The 22,959-nt window shown below is 42.5% G+C and overlaps 1 protein-coding gene across 2 annotated transcripts in view; it reads left to right on the forward strand.

Annotated features, from left to right (window-relative positions):
* cdh4 (cadherin 4, type 1, R-cadherin (retinal)) overlaps nt 1-22,959 on the forward strand; it is a 252,407-nt gene that overhangs the window by 129,432 nt on the left and 100,016 nt on the right. For both annotated transcript variants that reach the window (XM_084063062.1, XM_084063063.1), the window contains exon 4: nt 15,092-15,318. In XM_084063062.1, the coding sequence (XP_083919188.1) occupies nt 15,092-15,318 (227 nt within the window). The remainder of the gene's footprint in view (nt 1-15,091; nt 15,319-22,959) is intronic.

Raw genomic sequence — 22,959 nt, forward strand, 5'->3', positions numbered from 1 at the left:
CTCAATTCAACTTTATTTGTATCGCTCTTAATCACTTTTACAGTCTCAAAGGGCTTTACAGGCCCAGATGTAACAGAGAAAACAATCAACACACCTTGTCCTTTGACCCTCAATTGTGCAATGAAAACACATTGATGGGTAAAGAATGGAGCAAACCTCAGGAGGGACCACAAAAGAGCGGACTCCATTCTAGGGAGGACAGGCAAGCAATAAGTGCCGAGTGCACTTTGTCTGCAGAATATTACTGATACAACACCCACATCAGGAACGCCACATCCAAAGTGGCGGCATGCCGCTTTCGCTCACAATACTTGAGAATGTCGACAATGTTGGTGGGAGATTTCATTAGCGCCTGCATGGAAGGTGGAGTGTGCCAGTGGGAACTAGAGGCCATAGACTTTTTGCCAGTTCTGTTTTGGCTTTGTTTTCAGCATGGGGGTTCACTGGTCAGTGCACTCTGTTCTGTATCTGAGTCTGTTATCATAGTCTCAGCCGTGCTAAAGTACTGTTATTTACGAATTGAGTGGGAGGCACTGCTTTTCCTGTTGGCTTGAGGAAACCAGCAGGGAAGCAGAGACAGTATACTTCTCTACCTGTGATAAACAGCATCTTAACAGAAGGAGCGTAATGCTCAATCTGAGCTTGTTTACCATTTCCTCACTTTAGCTTAACTGCTGGCTAAACAATAGCCCACAGCAGAGCAAGACTCAACTCTAACTTTCATTAACATACTCCAACTTTGCCAGCTACGTAAAAAGAAAAAACTGAAATGTGTGCTCCATGGAGCCGCTTGTACAGGATACACTTGCAAATGTTTCATTTCAGCCTCCATTAGAATTCACGCCACACAGTAGGTGAGTTGTACATTTTTAACAGGGGGCATGGCCCAAATCTTGCGGGTGCTGGAGAGAAGGGGGAGGGGGGGGTCACTACTGCTGAAGAATAGACTTGCAAATGATTTTTTTTGTGGAACACTCGCCCATATGTATGTCATCCACCACTGATCTCACTGTTACTATAGGGGATAGAGAGGGTATTTGGAAGGTTAATGCACAATTAAGCTTTGGTAGCAGTTTCGAGTGTGTAGTTACATTGCCAAGATATAACTACAAATATTTGTGAAATATCTTCAATTGTCGCTCCGTAGATGAAATAAATTATAGTTCAATATGTAGTCCCTCCATTTACATTGCACAGTGAAACAATTCATTAGATTCAAACATTCAAACAAATTGCTTTTACATTTCACGTTGTTAACGTAAAATAAGAACTATAACAGCCCAAGAATGCTTCCTTGAGGAACCCCACATCTCACTGGGAGGGGTGAGGATAGGGTTCCATTTACGTCAACAACCTGTTCCCTAGTCTACTTTGTGTTTCATGTAGTCAATCAAATAGTGTAGGCAGGTGTTAGTGGAGTGAGATGGTCTGAAGCCAGATTGGAATTCTAAGAGTAGGTTTTTTCCAGCGAGATAACTATTTATCTGATCGTATATTAACCTCACTATAACCTTTGAAATGGAACAAAGGATGGAAACAGGGTGGTAGTTGCCGGGATCTAATTTGCTTCCCTTTTTGTATAGAGGGATTACTCTCGCAAGCTTGAATTCTTGTGGGACGTGACCCTGACTGATGGATAAATGTGTTGAATGGGCAATAATGGGAGCGATAGTGAGGGCTGCGTCTCTGAGAAATCTGGTGGGGATGTTGTCATGGCCAGTGGCCTTGGTTGGTTGCAGTGCACAGAGCCACAGAGGGCAACCTGTGAGGTCCACGCTTTGCATGCTCCTAATTCACAGGGGGTCCAGTTAGGTGATAATGGCTGGGGTGGTTGGTCTGTCCTGTGTTAGGGTTGCATATTGGGAATTGGGAATTGGGAACCTGAGAAATCTCTGCGTTTATATGTGCTGAAAACTGCTGAGTTTACTTAAAAAGAAGAAGGAAAATCCTAAAAAAAAAGATAAATGTGCAGGAGGTTAAAATATGCAGCCCATTGACCATTGCCATAATAACCAGTAGAACAAACTAGTCGATTGACAGATAATCCAGAGCACAGGATAACACACTTGGCGTGAACCCGATGAAGGCAGGCAGCAAAACGATGTTTCAAAATCAAACAAATTAATAGTATAATCCAGGTAGACATTTTTTTGCATAGATTACCTTTATTTTTTATTGCGTTATTAGCATTAAACAGATTGTGTTTTATAGTGCGTTCTTATCTAGTTAAAGAAGTGCAGGAATTAACACCAGAGCATAGAGGAGGGGAGGAGATGACAGGGAGAGAGGGAGGAGATGGGAGGTGCGAGTGTACACATGAAAACTGTGAGAGACCAGAGGGAGCAGAGGAAAACACATGATGGTCCATGTGAAAGCATAGACAGGCAGGCAGTCATTTACTTCATGTACATATAATATTCTACACAGGAGCAGGTTCCTTCTTCTCTGCTACGGTTCTGTCAAAAAGCAGGAGCAAGCAAGTGTGTGTGTGTGTGTGTGTGTGTGTGTGTGTGTGTGTGTGTGTGTGTGTGTGTGTGTGTGTGTGTGTGTGTGTGTGTGTGTGTGTGTGTGTGTGTGTGTGTGTGTGTGTGTGTGTGTGTGTGTGTGTGTGTGCGTGCGTGCGTGCGTGCGTGCGTGCGTGCGTGCGTGCGTGCGTGTGTGCGTGTATGTGTGTGCGCGCGCGCATGGGTGCGTTACAGTGTGGGACAGAGCAGCTCACTCAACCGGGGGTGACTGCTATTGTCAGTGATGACAGACTGACCAAGAGGTCAGGTGGGGTTTGGAGGCTGTTGGAAAAATGGTGTGTGTGTGTGTGTGTGTGTGTGTGTGTGTGTGTGTGTGTGTGTGTGTGTGTGTGTGTGTGTGTGTGTGTGTGTGTGTGTGTGTGTGTGTGTGTGTGTGTGTGTGTGTGTGTGTGTGTGTGTGTGTGTGTGTGTGTGTGTGTGTGTGTGTGTGTGTGTGTGTGTGTGTGTGTGTGTGTGTGTGTGCGCGCGCGCGCGTGCGTGCGCTGCGCTAGATGCTCTGTTGGACAAAATGTTCTGTAGCCATACAAGACCACCGAAGAGCAGCCGAGCAGAATGACACAGGCCCCTCAGCAGCAGGCCTCCATGTCCTGCCCAACAGCTACAGTATGTCGATGTCGGGCCTTCAGAAAATACATGGCAGGCACGCGCGCACACACACACACACACACGCACCTTGTCAGGAGACGGTCCATACTAAAAAGTAGTACGCTGTCTGTCTCTCAATTCTCTCTCTCACACACACACGCACGCGTACACGGACACGGACACGCGCACACACACACACACACGCAATTTGAGAAGCCTAACCCTAATCCTAGGCTATGCCTAATCTACTTGGATGACAGTAATTATATGTTAATGAAGTAATTGGAGATATGAATATAGCCCCACAGTGTAGTCAATTAATTCAATTAATCATGTCTCGTTGGATGCACGTGGACATTAGTCCACGGCTCCACGCACAACCTGACGTTAGATTAATGCCAAAATATAAATGGACTGCGCCTTTCTCCAAAGAGCTTTACAACGTATTTCACATTCACCCATTTTCTTTTCTTTCTTTCCTTTATTTATTCAGGGGAGCCCATTGAGAGCAAGCTCTCTTTTTCAAGGACGCCCTGATAACAGCATATAAAACATATAAAATACATACATAATGAAAAACAATAACAAACATTTGAATCATATTACAATCATCACAGATGCAAATAAATATAGTGTTACATGAAACAGGTGCAGTTACTATGTAATGTGTCCTCAAGAAGTACCCTAAATGTCTCTATTGAGACCAATCGCTCCAGTTTCAGAGAGTCCTGAAGTTTGTTCCATTTGTGTGGAGCATAATAAATGAAAGCAGTCTTTCCTTGTTCACTGCTCTTACGTGGACTGGTATATCTTATGTGTGTTTGTGAACGTGTTGAATGTCCAGTAACCTTTGGTTCTAAAAGCGAAGATAGGTACACACAGAAAAAAAAAGGTTCTTAAATGGTTCTTTAAAACCCTATATGGTTCTTTGAAGAACCATCACCTGCTAAAGAACCATTTTATATAGCAAATGGTTCTTTAGATTCTTAAATGGTTCTTTAAAACGCTATATGGTTCTTTGAAGAACCATCACCTAATAGAGAACCATTTTATAGAGCAAATGGTTCTCCAGATTCCTCATATGGTTCTCAAGGATTTAAAAGGTTCAAGGAAGGGGGAATTATTTTCCAAACCATTTCATATTACAAATGGTTCTTCATATTCCTCATATGGTTCTATGGGATTTGAAAGGTTCTTATTGGTAGGGGATTTTGCAACTGTAAATTATAACCTGTATAAAACAATTACAAATTATTATTTTAGTAGACGCTCTTATTTCAGAGTTATTCACAAAACGCAAGGGTAATACATCAAATGCATTACATGGAGATTGTAATCTAGTTTTAGGATAGGTACCCCGAGAGTCTATTGTCAGTCTAATCATATTATTATATAATAAGGAGGAAAAAAAAGCCTTATCTCTGATGTCAAATTCAGCCTTAACCATGCAGCTACACCCAAATATGGAGTGTCTAACCTCAATATGTTCGCTTTAGGCGCCAATAGATGTCTGCTCCATATATGGGCACAAAAGGTGCCATGCCCATATATGGAGATATAGGCCTACCCTGCTTTAAAAAAAACAGCACAAACCAGCTTATGATGGTTGCTGGTTTTAGCTGGTTTTAGCTGGTCTTGGCTGGTCTTAAGCTGGTTTAGATGGCATACCAGGCTGGACAAGCTGGTCAGGCTGGTCAGGCTGGTTTGCCAGTGTAGTTGGTTAGCTGGTCACTAAGCTGGATTCTGCTGTTCTTTGCTGGTCAGCCAGCTGGCTGGCTGGACTGACCAGCAAAGCCAAGCTGGTAGCTGGTCTTTGCTGGTCAAATGGGTGGACTGCCCAGCAAAGACCAGCTTACCAGCTAGACTTAGCTGGTCAGATGGCTGGACACTGGACAGACCAGCAAAGACCAGCTTAGCAGCTGGTCAGGTTTGGTTAGATCAGTGGTTCTCAACATGTGGATCGGGACTCCCAGGGGGGTCCCCACATGATTTGGGGGTGGTCCCCAGATGACAGTGAAGTGACAATTTAAGGACCTTTAAGACCTTTTTAATACCTAAAAAAACCAAAACACCATTACTCCATCAAAAGTAACAAACTATAATATAAAAATGGTTAAACATTGGCCAAATTGTCTAACAATAATAATAATATAAGAAAACATTTTGAAAATAGCAGATCTACAAGCTCACAACACCTTCCTTGCGAGGCGTTGTGAGCTTGAAGATCTGCTATTTTCACAATAGAGTCAAACTAAACGTAAATGCATCAACTCCTACATTCCAAGTGCTTATCAGGGTGGGAGGTCCCCAGCTCAAATATGATTATTTTGGGACGTCGCGGCCTGAAAGGGTTGAGAACCACAGGGTTAGATCACTGTTTCCCAAACAGTGGGTCGGGGCCCATTTGTGGGTCATGGACACATCACAAGGAAAGATCCCTTTGTTTGTTTCTTACAAAAATATATTACTATATTATTTCAAAACATTTCCCACCCAAAAATCGAAAATCTTCATCAATAAAAAAACAAATAAATACAAAATCTAAGAATCATACATCATACCTGCCATTAGACTGTGAAGTTTTTCTTCTGTTACAATACCCCCCCCCCCCCCCCCCAGTATATACAGTATACAGTAGGCCTATACAGTATATTTTATTTTATTTTATTTTATTTTATTTTATTTTATTTTATTTTATTTTATTTTATTTTATTTTATTTTATTTTATTTTATTTTATTTTATTTTATTTTATTTTATTTTATTTTATTTTATTTTACATTTCTTGTCCTTTTCTTGTGATGTGACATAGATAATATATTTATTTTATCGTAAGTGGCAAATAATATGCTATATCTAAATAACACTTTTTATTGCTATGGTTGCCAAAATGAACAGATCTACAGATCTACATCTTGTCGCAATTCGATGCGTTGTGAGCTTGTACATCTATTATTATTTTTTACAGAGAAGTGCATTATGGGCCCTGAGCAGTGTTGCCATATCTGCTTATTATAAGCGACTTTGGGCTTGTTTTTCTGTAAAGTTGCTTGTAAATATTAGTGAAAGATTTCACTTCTTTTTGATAGTAGAAATAGCAGATCTACAAGCTCACAAAATGCATTGCGAATGCGACGCACTGTGAGCTTGTAGATCGGCTATTTTCAAATAGCCATCTATTGCAAATGTCGCTTCTTTTGGGCTTAATTGTTTTCACAGACCTGGCTGCTTATTTCTCTCACAAAATCTGGCAACAATGTCTCAGCATGCTCGCGAATGCGCGGGGAGAATGAATGTTGGCTCGAGCCTGCAGCTCACTTCAATAGAAAGTTAGATAAATTGCGTTGCTTTGGATTCATCAAAAATAATTATAAACCGGCTTCAGAGAAGATAAAAGGATGAAGAAGAAGCGGCGGACATTTTAGGTGAGTGTTGACACACATAAATACTGTTTATGTAGGCTTTTTAGCCTACTATTACTGTATTGATAATAAGTGCGTAGGCTGATGTTTTTGAAGTCAATCAAGTCATGACCCAACTCTACACATTGTTTAGTTATTTAAATTGTCTTGATAACGGGATTATGACAATAATTACAATAAACTATAGTGGGAATATACAATATAATTTATAATATAGCCACTGTCTGTACTGCTTGCCAGGCCGCTCAAAACTAAATTCAGAATCTGTCTGTCTGTCTGTCTGTGTGTGTGTGTGTGTGTGTGTGTGTGTGTGTGTGTGTGTGTGTGTGTGTGTGTGTGTGTGTGTGTGTGTGTGTGTGTGTGTGTGTGTGTGTGTGTGTGTGTGTGTGTGTGTGTGTGTGTGCTGCAGTGGCCAAAACGAATGGTTTGCAGGCAGCCCTACTAAATGAGAAAAAGGAACCCAAGAAGAGAGAACCATTATGTGTTATGCCCCCCCCCCCCCCCCCCCTCCCTCCCACAAAGAAGAGAACAGTTTGAAGGTAAAGTGATATTGTTTTGTTAAATATTAAAGTAATCATTGCTTGTTCAGTAACGAAAATGCACTCATATACTAAGCATACTTCACTGCTGCTTGCTATATGCAGAAGAAGCTCCCCTTGGCCAGCCAGCACCAGCAGCATTCTACACTTTAGCCAACAAGGACCATTACAAGGTCAACCAGAAGGCAAGAGCCAGAATCAGGACCCTACATGAGGACCTCAATCGAAAAGGTGAAGATGATCAGTTGTAGTTGTACTGAGTCCTTATTGATTATGGGGAATGGCTGATTTAATTTGAATGCACTCATAGCTTGGTGAGACTGTCAGATACTAATACATTACTGATTCTTTTTTCACAGGCATGACGCCGCAAGGCAGTAAGAAGAGAGTCTGTAAAAAGATGTGGCACGAGGAGACCACAACACTGCTTCAGCTCAGCCTTTACATGGGTGTACTGGCTCTCCTCAAGGAATACGTCATGGTTTTCCAGGTGGGTGTTAAACATTAATTCCAACTGTTGACTACACTTGTGTATCCAATGGTTGTTTTTCCATTTCATTCCATTTTCCATTTTTGTTCTACATATGCAGGGTAGCCAAAACCTTGGTTCACAAACTGCATGACAAACAGCTGGAGCTGTTCTTGGCTTCCCTAGCTTGCTTTGTTAAAGCTGAACACATCACCCAAGTGTCACCTAGGACTCTGGTGGAGCTGGTACTGGTGGATGACATGCTGCTGCCTGCCAGGGAGTTGTATGTGGGGAAGGAAGCAGACACATTCAGGACCACCAAGCCCAATCATGCAGTAAGTAGCCTCTTCTATTCATTTACATTTGAGACTTGACATTTTCTTTTGCATTGTTTTGGAAAACCTGTATTAATGTCCAGTTTTGTTTAACTGCATTTCAGCTGCTGAAGCCATTCATGCAGAAGGTGAGAAAAGCGTACATCACTACTGCTTGCTATATGCAGAAGAAGCTCCCCTTGGCCAGCCAGACACTGAGGCTGTCTGCTCTGGACCCACTAATGAGAGGCCATTCACAGGCAGCCATCCAGCTGAAGAAGTTAGGTGGAATGCTGGGCCACCTCTTACCAGCTGATGGAGACATCCACAAAGAGCTCACACGGTACAACACAGATCTGAGCCTGTCCACGTTCAAGGAGGGAGAGAGCATGGTGGAGTGGTGGGGTCAGGTATTTGGGGGGGGGGGGAAGAGAGAGAGAGAGAGAGAGAGAGAGAGAGAGAGAGAGAGAGAGAGAGAGAGAGAGAGAGAGAGAGAGGTGTGATGAAGCTACAGAGTGTTTTAGTAGCCTATCCTGTGAACTCTGAACAATAATGATTCGCTTGTGTGTGGCCAAAACGAATGGTTTGCAGCCCTACTACCCCTCCCACAAAGAGAAGAAAACAGTTTGAAGGTGAAAGTGATATTGTTTTGTTAAATATTAAAGTAATCATTGCTTGTTCAGTAACAGGGGGTCTCATACAGGATAAATAAGTGCAATTGGAAGTGATGACACAAAGAAGTGGGCATACAAAATTTGAAATTGAATTGTCATTGTGAATCTATTTACGGTATTTATGTATTTGTGATTATATTTATTTAATTTATTTCTACTGTAGTTTTACATCCAAATGTCCTCACTAAATACTAAAATCAATTTATTGTGTTTTTATTTGTATTTATTTTTCTAAAAAGTTTCTAAAGATTTAAATCTAAATGTCTTAAGTTCATGTTTAATGTTCAAATATGGAGATATGTGGGCTTATTTATTAATAAATTCAAATTATAAAATCTTGTGTCCATCTTTTCCAGTAAATCTAATATATTTTAATGTGTAATGAAACATTTATTATCCAAAGAACCTTTTTTTTCTGAAGAACCATTATAAAACGGTTCTTTATTGAACCAATTGGATCCTCAAAGAACCACTTTAGAAAAGGTTCTTCAGAGAACCATTTTTTTTACATGGTTCTTTGAGGAACCACAAACGGTTCCTCAAAGAACCATTTTTTGATGGTTCTTTAATGCACCTTTAATGGTTCCTTATTGAACCATTCGAATAAATGGTTCTTTAAAGAACCTTAGTGTAAAAGGTTCTTTCTGGAACCAAAAATGGTTCTTCTATGGAATCACTCTGAAGAACCATTTTTGGTTCCAGATGGAACCGTTATTTTTCTGTGTGTACAAAGGAAGCTCACCACACAAGGCCTTATAAATAAATAAAATACAATGTTGCTCTCTACGTACTGTGAGAGATGGCCAACCCACTTTATCATATAAAATACAGTGATGGGTGAGATAATCATCACCAGTGATAAAACGTAGGGCACTGTGGTAGACTGCTTCAAGAGGCTTAAGTGTGGAGATTGAAGCATGCATGTACAGCACATCACCATAGTCAAACACAGACATTATGACAGATTGAATAACAGTTTTTCTGCCGGTAAAAGAAAAATCACACCCAGTGTGAAGTGGGCGGTGTGTGGTCATCACAACATGACTCACTTAAAAAAAAGGCTGAATGCCTTTTTTTTAAGTCCATGCTGCTATTCATAGGGCTGCACATGTGTCATGTGTTTCGCTAGCCAATCACAGTCCTGCATTTGCAAAGTCAGCCAATCACATTACAGCTAGTGGTGATGACACTAGCTGTAATGTGATTGGCTGACTTTGCAAAAGTATAGATTTGCATTGACTGTGGAAGGGTTAGGGGTGTAGACTGCGTTGGAGACTATTGGCCAATCACGGTGCAGGATTGGTCAGTGTCCAAAACTCACTTATAGGGGGCGGTTACACCGCCCCAAAAACAGGACCTGTTTCGGTTTAGGGTGTCAAAAACACTAAATAGTGTTGATGATAGGTGCAAATGTAGCAAAAGGTATGAGTTTTCAAACAAAAACATCCTAGTGCATATATAGCTACAGAGTACTGTGAAGTGAAGTTGCTGTTTATAAAAGCCATACTGTACATGCTGTGCAATGTAGAACTAATGCTATTGATTGCTGCATGGAGGCAACGGCAATATCCCTTAAGACTGGCCCTCAAGTCTCTCTTCTAAATTCAATCACAGTGTCCCAGATAAGCTGGCCAGGTGATGAAGTGAGGCCGGAGGCAGCATTGATTGAACCTGGGGGGACTGAGTGTGTGTGCATGTGTGTGTGTGTGTGTGTGTGTGTGTTTTAATAAAGGACTGTGCAGTGGTGTGGGGAGCTCTGGGTTTACTGACCTTCAGGCCTGTCAGCAGAGAAAGCAAGCACGCCGAAAACTTGTCTTCATTCCCTCTGAAGAGTGACGCTAGGGAGGGCTCTGAACCATGGTATACCAACAGCTCAATTCACACCCTTGCCAGGGGTCAGACAGGTGTGTCTGGGTTTGCCTGCTTACTGCTAAACATGTCTGCCTATCTCCATCTTTTCATCCATCTCATCTATCTCTCTGCCTGCCAACACTCTATGTCTCCATCTTTATCTCTCGCTCGCACGCTCTCTCTGCCTCTCTCACACATAATCACACACACACACACACACACACACACACACACACACACACACACACACACACACACACACACACACACACACACACACACACACACACACACACACAACCACACAACCACACAATCACACATACATTCTCCCCTATCACATTGTTTCGCTGCCACCCTTGTCTCCCTCTCACAGCTTGGTAGATCAAATCACAGTGCCGCCCGATTGGTATCCAATGCGTGAGATTATTTTGTCAGAATTGAATGGTATTGTATGAGCTGTATTTCAAAGGGATATCGAAGTGCTTTGATTATTAATTATCTCCCAACAGCGAGTGTGTCATGAAACACGGGTTTGTCATGAAATGTATTTTCTATGAAAAACGCCCCCCCCCCCCTTCCACGCGTAGCAGTAGGAGGGGGTTGGTAAACACTGTGAGCTGGTACCGTGCCCACAGAGAGAATTAAAGAGCCTTGTCAAACCGTTCTACTCTACAGTGCCATGGCAACGCCTCACAGGGTGTGTGTGTGTGTGTGTGTGTGTGTGTGTGTGTGTGTGTGTGTGTGTGTGTGTGTGTGTGTGTGTGTGTGTGTGTGTGTGTGTGTGTGTGTGTGTGTGTGTGTGTGTGTGTGTGTGCGTGCGTGCGTGCGTGCGTGCGTGCGTGCGTGCGTGCGTGCGTGTGTGTGCGCGCGCACAAGCATTCCCATGCCAAATGCCCTGCTGTCACCGCAACACTCAAGGAAGTGGATTCAGGCGCTCCCTGGGTAGCACCCCATTGGTGTTGTTGAAATATACAGTATACACACACGGAGGCTGAGGGCAAACATACACAAATCGGATACCTAGGACACAAAACTAGAGCAAACACTCACGAATGCACACATGGAGAGACACGCGTGTCCCTAAGCCTTATTGCTCTTTTGGCTGCTCCACAGGGGACCTGCCTAAGTGACAACAATTAGCCTCCACAAGTTCAAAGCCATTCAGCTCATTTGCATAATGCATGCTGGTACTCAGCTTCCAAGACAATTTGTCTGTGGACGGTCGAAAGCAGCTCTGCAACCTACAATGTCACCCCCCCCCCTATTAAGTCACCTACTGATAAATGATGATTGAAATATTCTAAAAAAAAAAACAAGAAAGAAGAACATTTAACAATTTGCATTGAGACCTGGAACTGTGTCATTTTTAGATTTGAGCTAAAAAGCATTATTTTACACTTTGGGCTATTCAAAAATAGCAGATCTACAAGCTCATAGCGCGGCACCGAGTGCCGCGCTACGAGCTTGTAGATCTGCTATTTTTGAAAAATTATGAAAATGTGTGCAAATCTTTGAATATATATATTTTTAAAGCGAACATTTGTAACTCAAATCTTTGCTTCTGGGGGTCCCTGGAACAAAATATTAATATTTTGATGGGGGTCCGCGGCCAAATACATATCATTTTGGGGGTCCTTGACGTGAAAAAGATTGAGCACCACTGATATAGAAACATACGTTTTTCAGAAAACTGTTGGGATTTAGGAGACATGTAGAATCGGCTTCAGGTCTCAATGGGTTAAGTAGATCTTGTAGATAGATGCACATATTGTCATGCAGGTCACATTTGCCTTTCTTGCCATTTAACCACCGTGCAATTGTGGAGTTGAAACGGCACGCTTCATTTGTGGGAAGCCGGGTTGCAGCGTCTAAAAAGATATCATGCTTTATTAGTCTGTTGTTTTGGAGCTGCCTTTGACAGGATGCTGGGCGATAAATTGAATAGATGGTTTGATAAAAAGCTTGCCGTGCAGAATTCTTCACACCGGATTTGTGAAAAATTGCACTGCCGCTGTTCATAACAGCCGATCTGTTCCCCAGGTGATTTAGGAAATCAATTTGTCTTGTTATCAGCACCAAGAGTGTGAGTGAAAGATAAGATCAGAGCACATGCTTTGTAACTTGGGGGAGGAGGGAGATTAGGGATAAGTTGGAATGGGTTGGGGTGTGTGTGTGTGTGTGTGTGTGTGTGTGTGTGTGTGTGTGTGTGTGTGTGTGTGTGTGTGTGTGTGTGTGTGTGTGTGTGTGTGTGTGTGTGTGTGTGTGTGTGTGCGTGTGTGCGTGTGTGTGTGTGTGTGTGTGTGTGTGTGTGTGTGTGTACTTTTTTCCCCCCATGCATGCTAGGTATGTAAAGATAATGATAAAAATCACATTTGTTGGTTGTCAGCGTTCATTTGCATGCATTATCAGGCGGAAAGATTTTGCTCTTGAAAATGAAGCCAATGTGGAAGTAATGAAAACGCTGCAGTTGCAGCTGGCACTGATTCACCTCCTCCAGCTGCAAAATAAATGTAATTTCACCAAAATACCACCAAAATATGGAATGCCCTACCACCCATCAAAAAGTGTGATTCCCAAAAAACGCCATAAAAGAGCATCTGTCTGCAATTTGCAACTGTACCTAGACAGGTCTCATAGCTAGCCAAAATAAATGACCCCCCACAGTTTTCCTGTAAATATACTTTTACTGCTCATTGATTATTTCTTGTATAGTATTGTATGTCTTTATGTCTTGATGAATTGAATACATGTTGTAGGACCACAATGGAAACAAGCCCTCAGGGCTTTTTGTGTTATCTTTTTAGCATTATTGTATGACTGTACCTCTACTTTTTGCAAACTGTTCAATCAAATTCCATTGAAGTCAATGGGAACTTCAACTGACTTTACACTTGGTTTTATTACCTTAAAAAAACCTTTTCATAAAGACTATATTTTCAATCGCTATAGTTTCAAGTCTTCTTTCACACAGCATAATATGCATTTTTGTAAATTATGGTCCCATATTATGGTTCATTTTCAAATTGATGATAAAGCAGGGAATGATTTTGGGGCTTGTGATTGGGATCTACTGAATGAAGACCTACTCCTTGCTCCCCTTCAAACCAATAATAGCACAGTGGGTACGGTTGCACTCGCAGCCATTTTTCGCTGAACTAGAGGCTTTGTCTGTAGACACTAAATGGGTGACGTCACGGTCCGTTCGTTCAACCATATTCATTTTTTACAGACTTTTATAACATGGAAAGCAATGGGCATTAATGGATGTTGACAATGGAATGGAAGGCTTTATTCAATCGCTCTGTTCATGTTGCTGTCGGCCTCACCGGTGCTCCATGTGCTTTAATGGTATATTCTTGTCATCTGTCATTTCAGCTGTTGTACTATTTGCTCTATAGACCACATTTTCTCTCTCTCTCTCTCTCTCTCTCTCTCTCTCTCTCTCTCTCTCTTTGCTCCCTCCTCCTTGCTCTATCTCTGCCTGTGAGGTCTTATCATAGTGTGTTTGATTCTTACTACCCCGCCCCCCCCCCTCCCCCTTCCTCCGTGTTCTTCATACAAAAACATACATTAGACTGGAAGCAGGGAGCAACTTGTGTGTGCATATGTGCGTGCCTGTGAGCAATACACTTTATGTGTTTCCCCCAGTCGTTGCATTCGGGCGGAAGTCTCCAAATGTCATTTAGGATTGTTTTTCGCGTGCCTGACAGCACAGCAGGGAAACTTGGTTGAGGCGAAGAAAATGTTCCACAGTCAGTCTGCCTAATGTGTTTCAGATCCCCCTCTCTCCCTGAAGCCAGGAGAAATGCTATTTGGATTTATTTGATATTCTGACATCCAGCTAGTTTGAGAAAGGAGTGACATGCAAAAGGACATTTCGTAAAGGTGTATTGGCTGAAATATCAGGCGACGGGAGAAAGTCAAGAGTAATTTATTTTTCTTCAAACCACTGCTGACAAAAGTGACATATCATCAACTGATAAGTGTGCATGATGTCGGCCGGCATGGCCGTTCCACGAAGCAAATGGGGCTGTTGTACATTTTTACCTTTTGTAAAAACACTGAGGATATTACTGTTACGGGAGAAATGAGAGAGAGGAGAGAGGAGAAATAAGAGACAGGAAGACATGGAGAAATGGGAGACGGAAAATGTGAGACCAACACTCATGATAGTTCCCAGTGGCGTGCACAGACATTTTGAGGGGCAGGTGCTCAAGTAAATTATACTTTTTTTTGTTGAATTGGCCTGCTCTTTTTTCCCTCTACACCTATACCTCTTTGCCAAAAATAGCCGATCTACAAGCCCACAACGCCTCGCAGCGCGAGGCGTTGTGGGCTTGTAGATCTGCTATTTTTGGCTAAAGTTCTCCTCAGAAAAGGGATGCTAGGTTTCGAGTGGTTATGGTAAAAAGAAAAATCATATCACATAAAGAATTGGCGGACCCCCTGTAGTAACTCTGAGGACCCCCTAGGGGTCCCGGACCCCCTGTTGAAGACCCCTGCTGTAAACTGGAAAAAAAAGGGCACTTCTGGTCAAGAGGGCAAAGGGCAGGTGCTTTAGCTCCACCTAGAGTCTATCTGTGCACGTCCCTGCCAACACATGTCATGAATCATGATGGTTCCTATTCCGATTTGTGTGGCGATTTTTGGGGGGAGCCAGAATGTGAAGGGTTCAAACCTCTCTGTGTTTCTCTGCCTGTTTTGTCTATAGTGAGGTTTGAGGACTGCCAGCACAACAGGGAGGTGGGCTTCGTGACCAGTGACCCTAACTTCAGTGTGCGGCAAGATGGCTCTGTGTACGCCGAGCAGGAAGTGGCTAATCTGTCGGAACCGGTCCAGTTCATGGTGACGGCTCAGGGGCTCCACGACCCACATATCTGGGAGACCACTGTTAAGCTTGCACTGGCTGGACACCCTCCTTCCATACCTCTGACTCAGGTACAGACAGCGCACACACGCGCGCGCACACACACACACACACACACACACACACACACACACACACACACACACACACACACACACACACACACACACACACACACACACACACACACACACACACACACACACACACACACACTTATAGTACTGTACATATACTAGCTATTTGGAGGAAGTGTTATTATAGAAGCTGACTATATTCTGTGTATATTCTCTATTGTGTCCTGTTTAAAGCTTTAGAAGACTACATTACCATGGTCCATGACACAAAGAGTCATACTATGTATTACATACTACAGTATGTAATACTATGTACAGTATGTAATACTATGTACAGTATTACAACTGTGACATACTGTAGGTCTATCAGCAATCAAGCCACTATTATTTCGCAGAGAACTAACTAACAGTAACTACAAAACACACATGTATTTGTGTGTTATTTTTATGCTTTGTTGATGAATTGAATACACAGGAATAGACCACATTGGAAACAAGTCCCCAGGACTTTTTTTGTGTTATCCTTTTAGCCTAAATGTCTGACTGTACCTCGTACTGTTTACATTTCTGACTAATAAAGTATTCAATCAATCAATCAATCAATCAAACTTGATTGATTCACCTAGTGCAGCGGGACAGTCCTATCATAATTTTTTGTGGCATGCCGCATGCCTTCCATAGCAATGTCTGTGCGTCCGTCCAACACATCTCAAAAACGACTTCTTGATTGCCATGGGATTTGCTGTGGTTCATCCTTAATGGTTAAGGATGAACCGTACTAATTTAGGTCACTCCATGGCTTTTCCTCTAGCGCCACCCTTAGGCCAGAAGTTGGACAAGCTATCTAAAAATAGAACCCAAAGCATTTCTTGCCTAGGAGGTCTGCAGAACAGTCATTCTTTTTGTGTCTGTACGCATACATTTCATGCATACATTATATTCGCCTTTGTTAATAAAGGCGAAGATAAATTGGACTTGGCTGTATTCATGTTGACAACTCTGCACCTCCTCCAACACAAGGACATCAGCCTGCCTGCTCTTGGGATAAATTAAATTTCTTCTGTGACAGTGTCGAAATTACCAGAACACCCTGCCCTGTGCTGATCACAGTGCACTGCTCTTACATGTAATGAAAAGCTATCATTTGATTGGTCATGATTAAATCCACCTGCAACACACCCACCGATATCCAACCCACCTCCCCATTTCCCTTCTCCAGTCCGCGAAATACCAAAAGTCCACCATGACGCCCCAGCCGCCACCCTGTTGACTGTGCTTCATGCTAGTTTCCCACCTATAGGGCCCTGAGTCTTGTTCTATAACTAGTTGGGAGCCATTATGGGCTATGGTTATGGAAACTCATGTTTCTAATCATGAAAAAACAGGATTCGTGTAGCTGAGCTGGGATTAAAATTCTGCCCACTCCTTGCAGTGCAATAATGGAGACCGTGAAATAATTGACATTGATTGAGCTAATGTTCCTCTCCGGCGGAGGCTGTGAGAACCAGGTGATGTGTTGGCAGCGTGTAATTATGTTCCTCACATCGTAGGAGCTAGAGAAACATTCAATAATTGAACAAGAAGTAATTGTGTTGTGCAGCAATCACATGGAAATTCAAAAAACGGTTACACATTTTCTTTTCTATTTAATAGTCTTCACATTCAGATGCTAATACTGCACTGTAGCTCTTTTGCCATGGAACTTTTGTCCATACAGTATGTGATTTCTTATTGGAGAAATTGCTGTTATGCCCTGTAGAACAGCTGTAAGTAATAGGAATTGCTACATTTACAGTAGCCACAGAAAATGAAATTAAGGAAATATATGCTACAGAGGTCAACAAGAAGAGGGGTGCGGAAATAGTAGAAGTTGGCGGTCCTTGAAAAAAATGTTTTCCCCCCAGAAGCACAGATCGGAGTTAAAAATGTTCGCGTTAAAACATATATATATATTCAAAGATTTGCACACATTTTTCACGATTTTTCCAAAAATAACAGATCTACAAGCTCATAGCGTGGCACTCTGTGCCGTGCTATGAGCTTGTAGCTAAATAAATCTTAAAATGTCACAGATGCGTTCCCGGTCTTAAAGGATTAAAAATGCACAGAAGTGCTGCAGTGTGTCTCCGTACGTGGTGCGCCTTGGGTTGGCTCCCACAGTGTCAGTTTACTCGCTGCCAGTTCTGGGTGCCTGACACAGTGCCCTGCTGCCAGCCTCATCCTTCTCTCTCTGACATAGTCTAATAGCTGCGGGAAGGCCTCCGTAGAGGTGTCTGAAGTGGTCCACCCATGTGCCATCAAGTGCCATTAGTAGCACTCTCGTGTAGAGGCCATCCAGGGCCTTTTCCTGCTGCGCTGCAGAGTGTCCATGTCTTTCAAGGCTCCGTATAAACAGCACTGACTCCACTGTAGCCTCTTAAGGTCATCTCCCACCATGTCAGATTTTCACACTCTCCTCATACCGTGCAAGGCATTCCAGGCAACAGTCTATCACCAGTGAATATATGCATGAATACGGTACATAATTTATGAATGGATATATGCACAGACTATCAACAGTGTCGGCCGGGGTCTGCAGGCCCAGTGCTATGTTGGTGGTCCCTCCCACCCTTGCAATCTGGCCGTCCCAAGAGACAGTATTATTATTATTAATCTTGTTATATATATATATATATTTGGTTAATAAGTTTTATTTGTAGCAGTAGTAAAGAAGGCAATAATAAATCAATTGCGTTTACTAAGTTAAAAGAAGAAATGTTTAGATGTACATTATGTAAATTTGATTATGATTGACAATCAATCAATCATCAATGCGTTGATGTGTGTGAGGGAACAGGGACGTTACATTAGCCAGTGAAATTAGCAAAGTTAAACACACAGAAGAAGATGCATAGTGGACATAAATTATCCAAAGTATGCAATGGTACAAACAATGAGACAAAGATGCAGCATAAATTCACTGTCATTGATGTGCTTCAGATGGCTAAGCCAATTGAGTGTGCAATTATTGTAAACTGATCGATTTGAAAAAGGTCCATTGATCCAGCTGGTATTCGTGAAGGACCTAGTGTAGTTCCAGTGGAAAACATCGCCTCTCTGGGTGACTTAGGATTTGTTTCATATTTAGGGGGCCAAGCACTTCATTGCGAAGGCACCCTTTTGTTTCTGTTGGTTTTCTTCTTCTTCCACCGTTTTTTGCAGTTCTGATTTAACCATGCAGTCGTTTTTTTACGAAACTTGGCAATATGGTAGAAGACTATGCCAAACGGCCAAGAAACAAAACACACACCCATTGGCCAAAGGGTGGCGCTATAGCACTCAAATGAAAAATGCAAACTCTGAACAGGCACAGCTCATGAACCGTTTCACCTACAGCCATGAGCCATGAAAACAAAAATACAGTCTATCAACAATAAAACGGTTACAGCAGATACTCATAACACATTGTGTGCCAGAGGTTTATTAAAATAGGGTACATCTAGTGCCAGCATATCTTCCATCCACTTACGTTGATATGTTTCGTGCCGTAGAAGCCCCGACGCGGAAGTGCATGTAAACAAAGCGTGCGTGCGAGACGGCGGAGGGTCCCGACTAACGCTTGGAACAATAATATTTCTAACGCGATCCTCCATTGCAGAGTGATCGAATGGAGATATTAAGCTTTTAGTCAGGGAGTTAACATTGGAGCGGCCGACCGGAAGCATTTTTGACATGGATCTACATCCGGCCTCTCCTTCTTAGAGACTCCTTGGATGATACCAAAGTTTCATTAGAGCACCCCACGTGGGAAAAATGTATTTTTAAAAAATGGGCCAAAAACGGTCCGGACCGTTTATGGCACATAACGCATAGCTTCTCAAAAACGGTCCAGACCGTTTATGGCACTCAATGTGTTAACAGGCATCTGTCTTGGTTCTGTAGCATACATCCCAGTAGTCTATGTGCAAATGTGCCAGAGTCAAGCAGGATTCAGAACAGAACAGAACAGAAGAGGATTTTTATCTTCCCAACTGCGTAAGTTAGTTTAAATGAAAATTGACTTCCAGTAGGTGGACTGTGTTGACTAATCACATTCAAATAGTATTAATCAAATCAGATTTTGAAGTTTCTAGAATAAATCAGATTTCTATTTAATCTGTCTTGACGCTGGAGGGGAAATTGAGGGGTCATGCTCATGCGGCATGCCAATTTGGCATATCCCTCCTCTATTCTGCAAAGTTTCATAAAAAACAACGGGTGGTTAAGCCTGAACTGCTGAAGGAAACTAAGGAACATAATTCCTGCCTGTGTTGCTCACCAGAACATCTGACAGGCTGTCCTGCCGTCTGACGTACTTATCTGTGATCCAACTGCATCAGGACTTATTTAAACCAAATCCTCTCCTTCAGATGGGTTTCCCTTCATGTCAGATGTGATCACAGCTTCAACAGATCATACTGTAGGTTTCACATGGATTTGCCTGGTCATTCTACTTCCCAGGCGAAAACAGGTGCTCCTAACAATTTGTACAGAGTGTATTTTTCAGAGCAGGTATTCATTCCTTCACTCGCTTGAGGGAACAGAGGAAAGGAGGAACCAGTTAATTATTCCATGTGGTACAGACATGGCCCCTCCCACTCTGTGACCTACTACTGTACAAAGACAAACAACACTGCAGACAGGGACAGGCTCATGGGACGAGGTCATGTGGTTCGCTGTCCCTGGTACTGCTTCTCCCAACACACACGCACACGCGTGCATGCGCGCACACACACATGCACGCATGCACGCACGGACGCACGCACGCACGCACGCACGCACGCACGCACGCACGCACGCACGCGCGCACACACACACACACACGCACACGCACACGCACACGCACACACACACACACACCGCCCCCTTACCTCCACTGCCTCTGTCATTACAGCTACAGTAGCCTACTGTATGTCTCTGCCTTCCTTTGTCTGGACTCAAGGAAAAACATTTCATGATATCCTGGTAGCTTTGTCAGCAAAACATTGTCACATATTACATATTATCACACGTATAATTGTTGCCTTGATTATAAAATCATGTCAGATTGTTCTTGGGTTCACACGCACTGTGTTTTTGGCTGGACCGCAACAGCAGGGCCAGCACTAAAATCCGAACATTTGTGAATGACTGACTGATGAAGTTATCGTCACCATTGGGGTTGGAGTTTCTCCATTGGTTTCTCCAAGTGATTTCATGCAAACAGTTTTCTATTAAGGTCATCTAGGGGCTTCGGTTATGCCCACAGAAGTCTTCAATTACATCCTCAGCGTTCTCAGAAGTCATTTCAAATTAAAAGCTCTCTAGCGTTTCATACACTGTCCAGACATGACCTAGTCTTGCTAAACGTTTGGCCCCGTGATAGGAGTTAGCAGTTGTCATCCGAGCCCCAAGTCTGCTCTCAAGTCAATAGTGTTTTTTTTAGAAGAGAGGTTGTCATAATTGTGTTACCAAACCACAACTCAACACTCTGTAATCAGCATGACAACAGTCGAATAAGTTATAAACGATGAGCTCTTTGCCCCATAGTGATTAAAAGATAGACAGCTCAATTACAGTACCAGCTCGTTCATCTCTTTGTCTTGTACACAGTGAGATGAGGAATTACTCTGTAATATTGCACTAATTGCAGTCTTGGTTTCTCTATCTGCTCAGCTGAGCTGCTCTCAGCCCTCTATGTACCCTGCTATTAATCCATTAAGACCGGGAATGCATGTTCAACGCATAGCCATTTTAAGATTTCTTTGGCTATTAAAAAAATAGCAGATATACAAGCTCATTGAGTGCCCCGCTATGAGCTTGTAAATCTGCTTTTATTTTTTCATCGTGGACAATTTGTGCAAATCTTTGAATATATATATGTGTTTTAATTTAAAGCAACATTTTTAACTCCCAACTGTGCTTCTGGGGGGTCCCTGGAACAACATATTTTGAAATGGGGGTCCGCGGCCAAATACATATCATTTTGGGGGTCCTTGACATGGAAAAGTTGTAGCACCACTGATATAGCAACATACTGTTAGGATTTAGGATCGCACTCGGCGCCACGCTATGAGCTTGCATATCTGCAATTTTTTAATAGCCAAATAAATCTTAAAATGACACAGATGCGTTCTCGGTCTTAATGGATTAATGTCCCCATGTTCTTGGTCTGTGTGTATGGCATCCTTGTCAGTTTCCTGTAATGATGAGCATAGTTCTTTCAATGCTCTCATGGTAATCAACATTTTGCATGCATTTTGAATAGTAATAATTGTGTCCGCTTTAGTTGTTGTTGTTGTTTTTTGCCACAGTACATTTGCACATAATGTGGAATTTGTTCCCAGCATTTACCCATCATAACTATAGCTGTGTTTTTTCACTGTTACAGCAGTATATTGCTGGGTAAAAAAGTTACATAAATTGCCGGCAAAGGGGAGAGTTGTTCCAATATGCCCTCCTTAATGGTTAAGTCATGTGACTGTTCCCGTCTTAGATGAATGTAACAGGTACAGTACAATGATTGCTCAAGGGGTGTCTATAAGCACACAAGAGTTGGCATTTGGGGATGCTAAAATATGTATTTGGGATGAACAGAAACAATAAATATCCATCTGGAGGCTGGCAGACCGGCTAATGTACTGTAACTCTCTACTCTGGTTGCAGATCTCTCTCTCTCTCTATCTTGCTCTCACTCCACTCCCTACGCACACAAAGACACAAAGACTGTACTGAAAGAAGTTATGCTGCTTTAACTCGCAACGTAGTTGGACACTCCATCTCCGTGCAAATAAATATATTTTTCACTTTTTACATCAACACTGCTCTTAGGGAGCATTTTGTTCATTGAAACATTTCACCACAGTTGTAGTGAGCGCTGCTGTCACACATACACACACTCTCTCACTATAACCCAGGCTCTCTCACCCAGTAAACCGACATGCTCGCTCATTATATCCAATATGTCTTGACCTTACTCTCGATTCTACCTCAACTGGCACACACTTAACCCTTTTTCTCCACCAGTTTGCATGCAAGAGCTTTTTACAGCGAATCTCCTACATCAACATTGTTTTACTGAAGCATTTTGTTGAAAGAACAAAGGTTTGTTCATAGAGATAATGTCATTACACACTGTCATTATGGTACCAGTAAAGTGATGCTTTACAGGCAGGTGACAGGATAACAATCCACTGATTCCAGGCGTTCTGACAAGGCACTGTAGGGTGAAATGTACTGGCATTTGGAATCCGCGCCTGTTCCCATGGGACGCTAAAATTAAATATACCAGCAAACTGCAGGCATTTCAAATGAGTGGAAACAGGGTTTATTAGGAGCAGTGGCTGCCATTAATAAGGCACCCAGGGGGAGTTAAGGGTTAAGTGTCTTGCTGAGGAACATTTAGTCAAATAGTCTGGGCGATACCTCTCCACCCACTCAGCTGACTGTGCTCCCAGATCCACACGATCCCTGTGATGTTGATATTTTAGTGTGCAATCTTCAGGTGTCTGGTACCACAGCTGCTGAATTGAACAGCATCTTACTCACCCCTTACCCCTTACATTATCAGGCAAAGGGCAACTAAAGCCCTTATTACAATGTTTATTTACTCTGACTATCGCACGGTAACTGCAGACC

Source organism: Gymnoscopelus microlampas (genome assembly GCF_963454915.1).
Source record: "Gymnoscopelus microlampas genome assembly, chromosome: 7".
NCBI classification, from domain to species: Eukaryota; Metazoa; Chordata; class Actinopteri; order Myctophiformes; family Myctophidae; genus Gymnoscopelus; species Gymnoscopelus microlampas.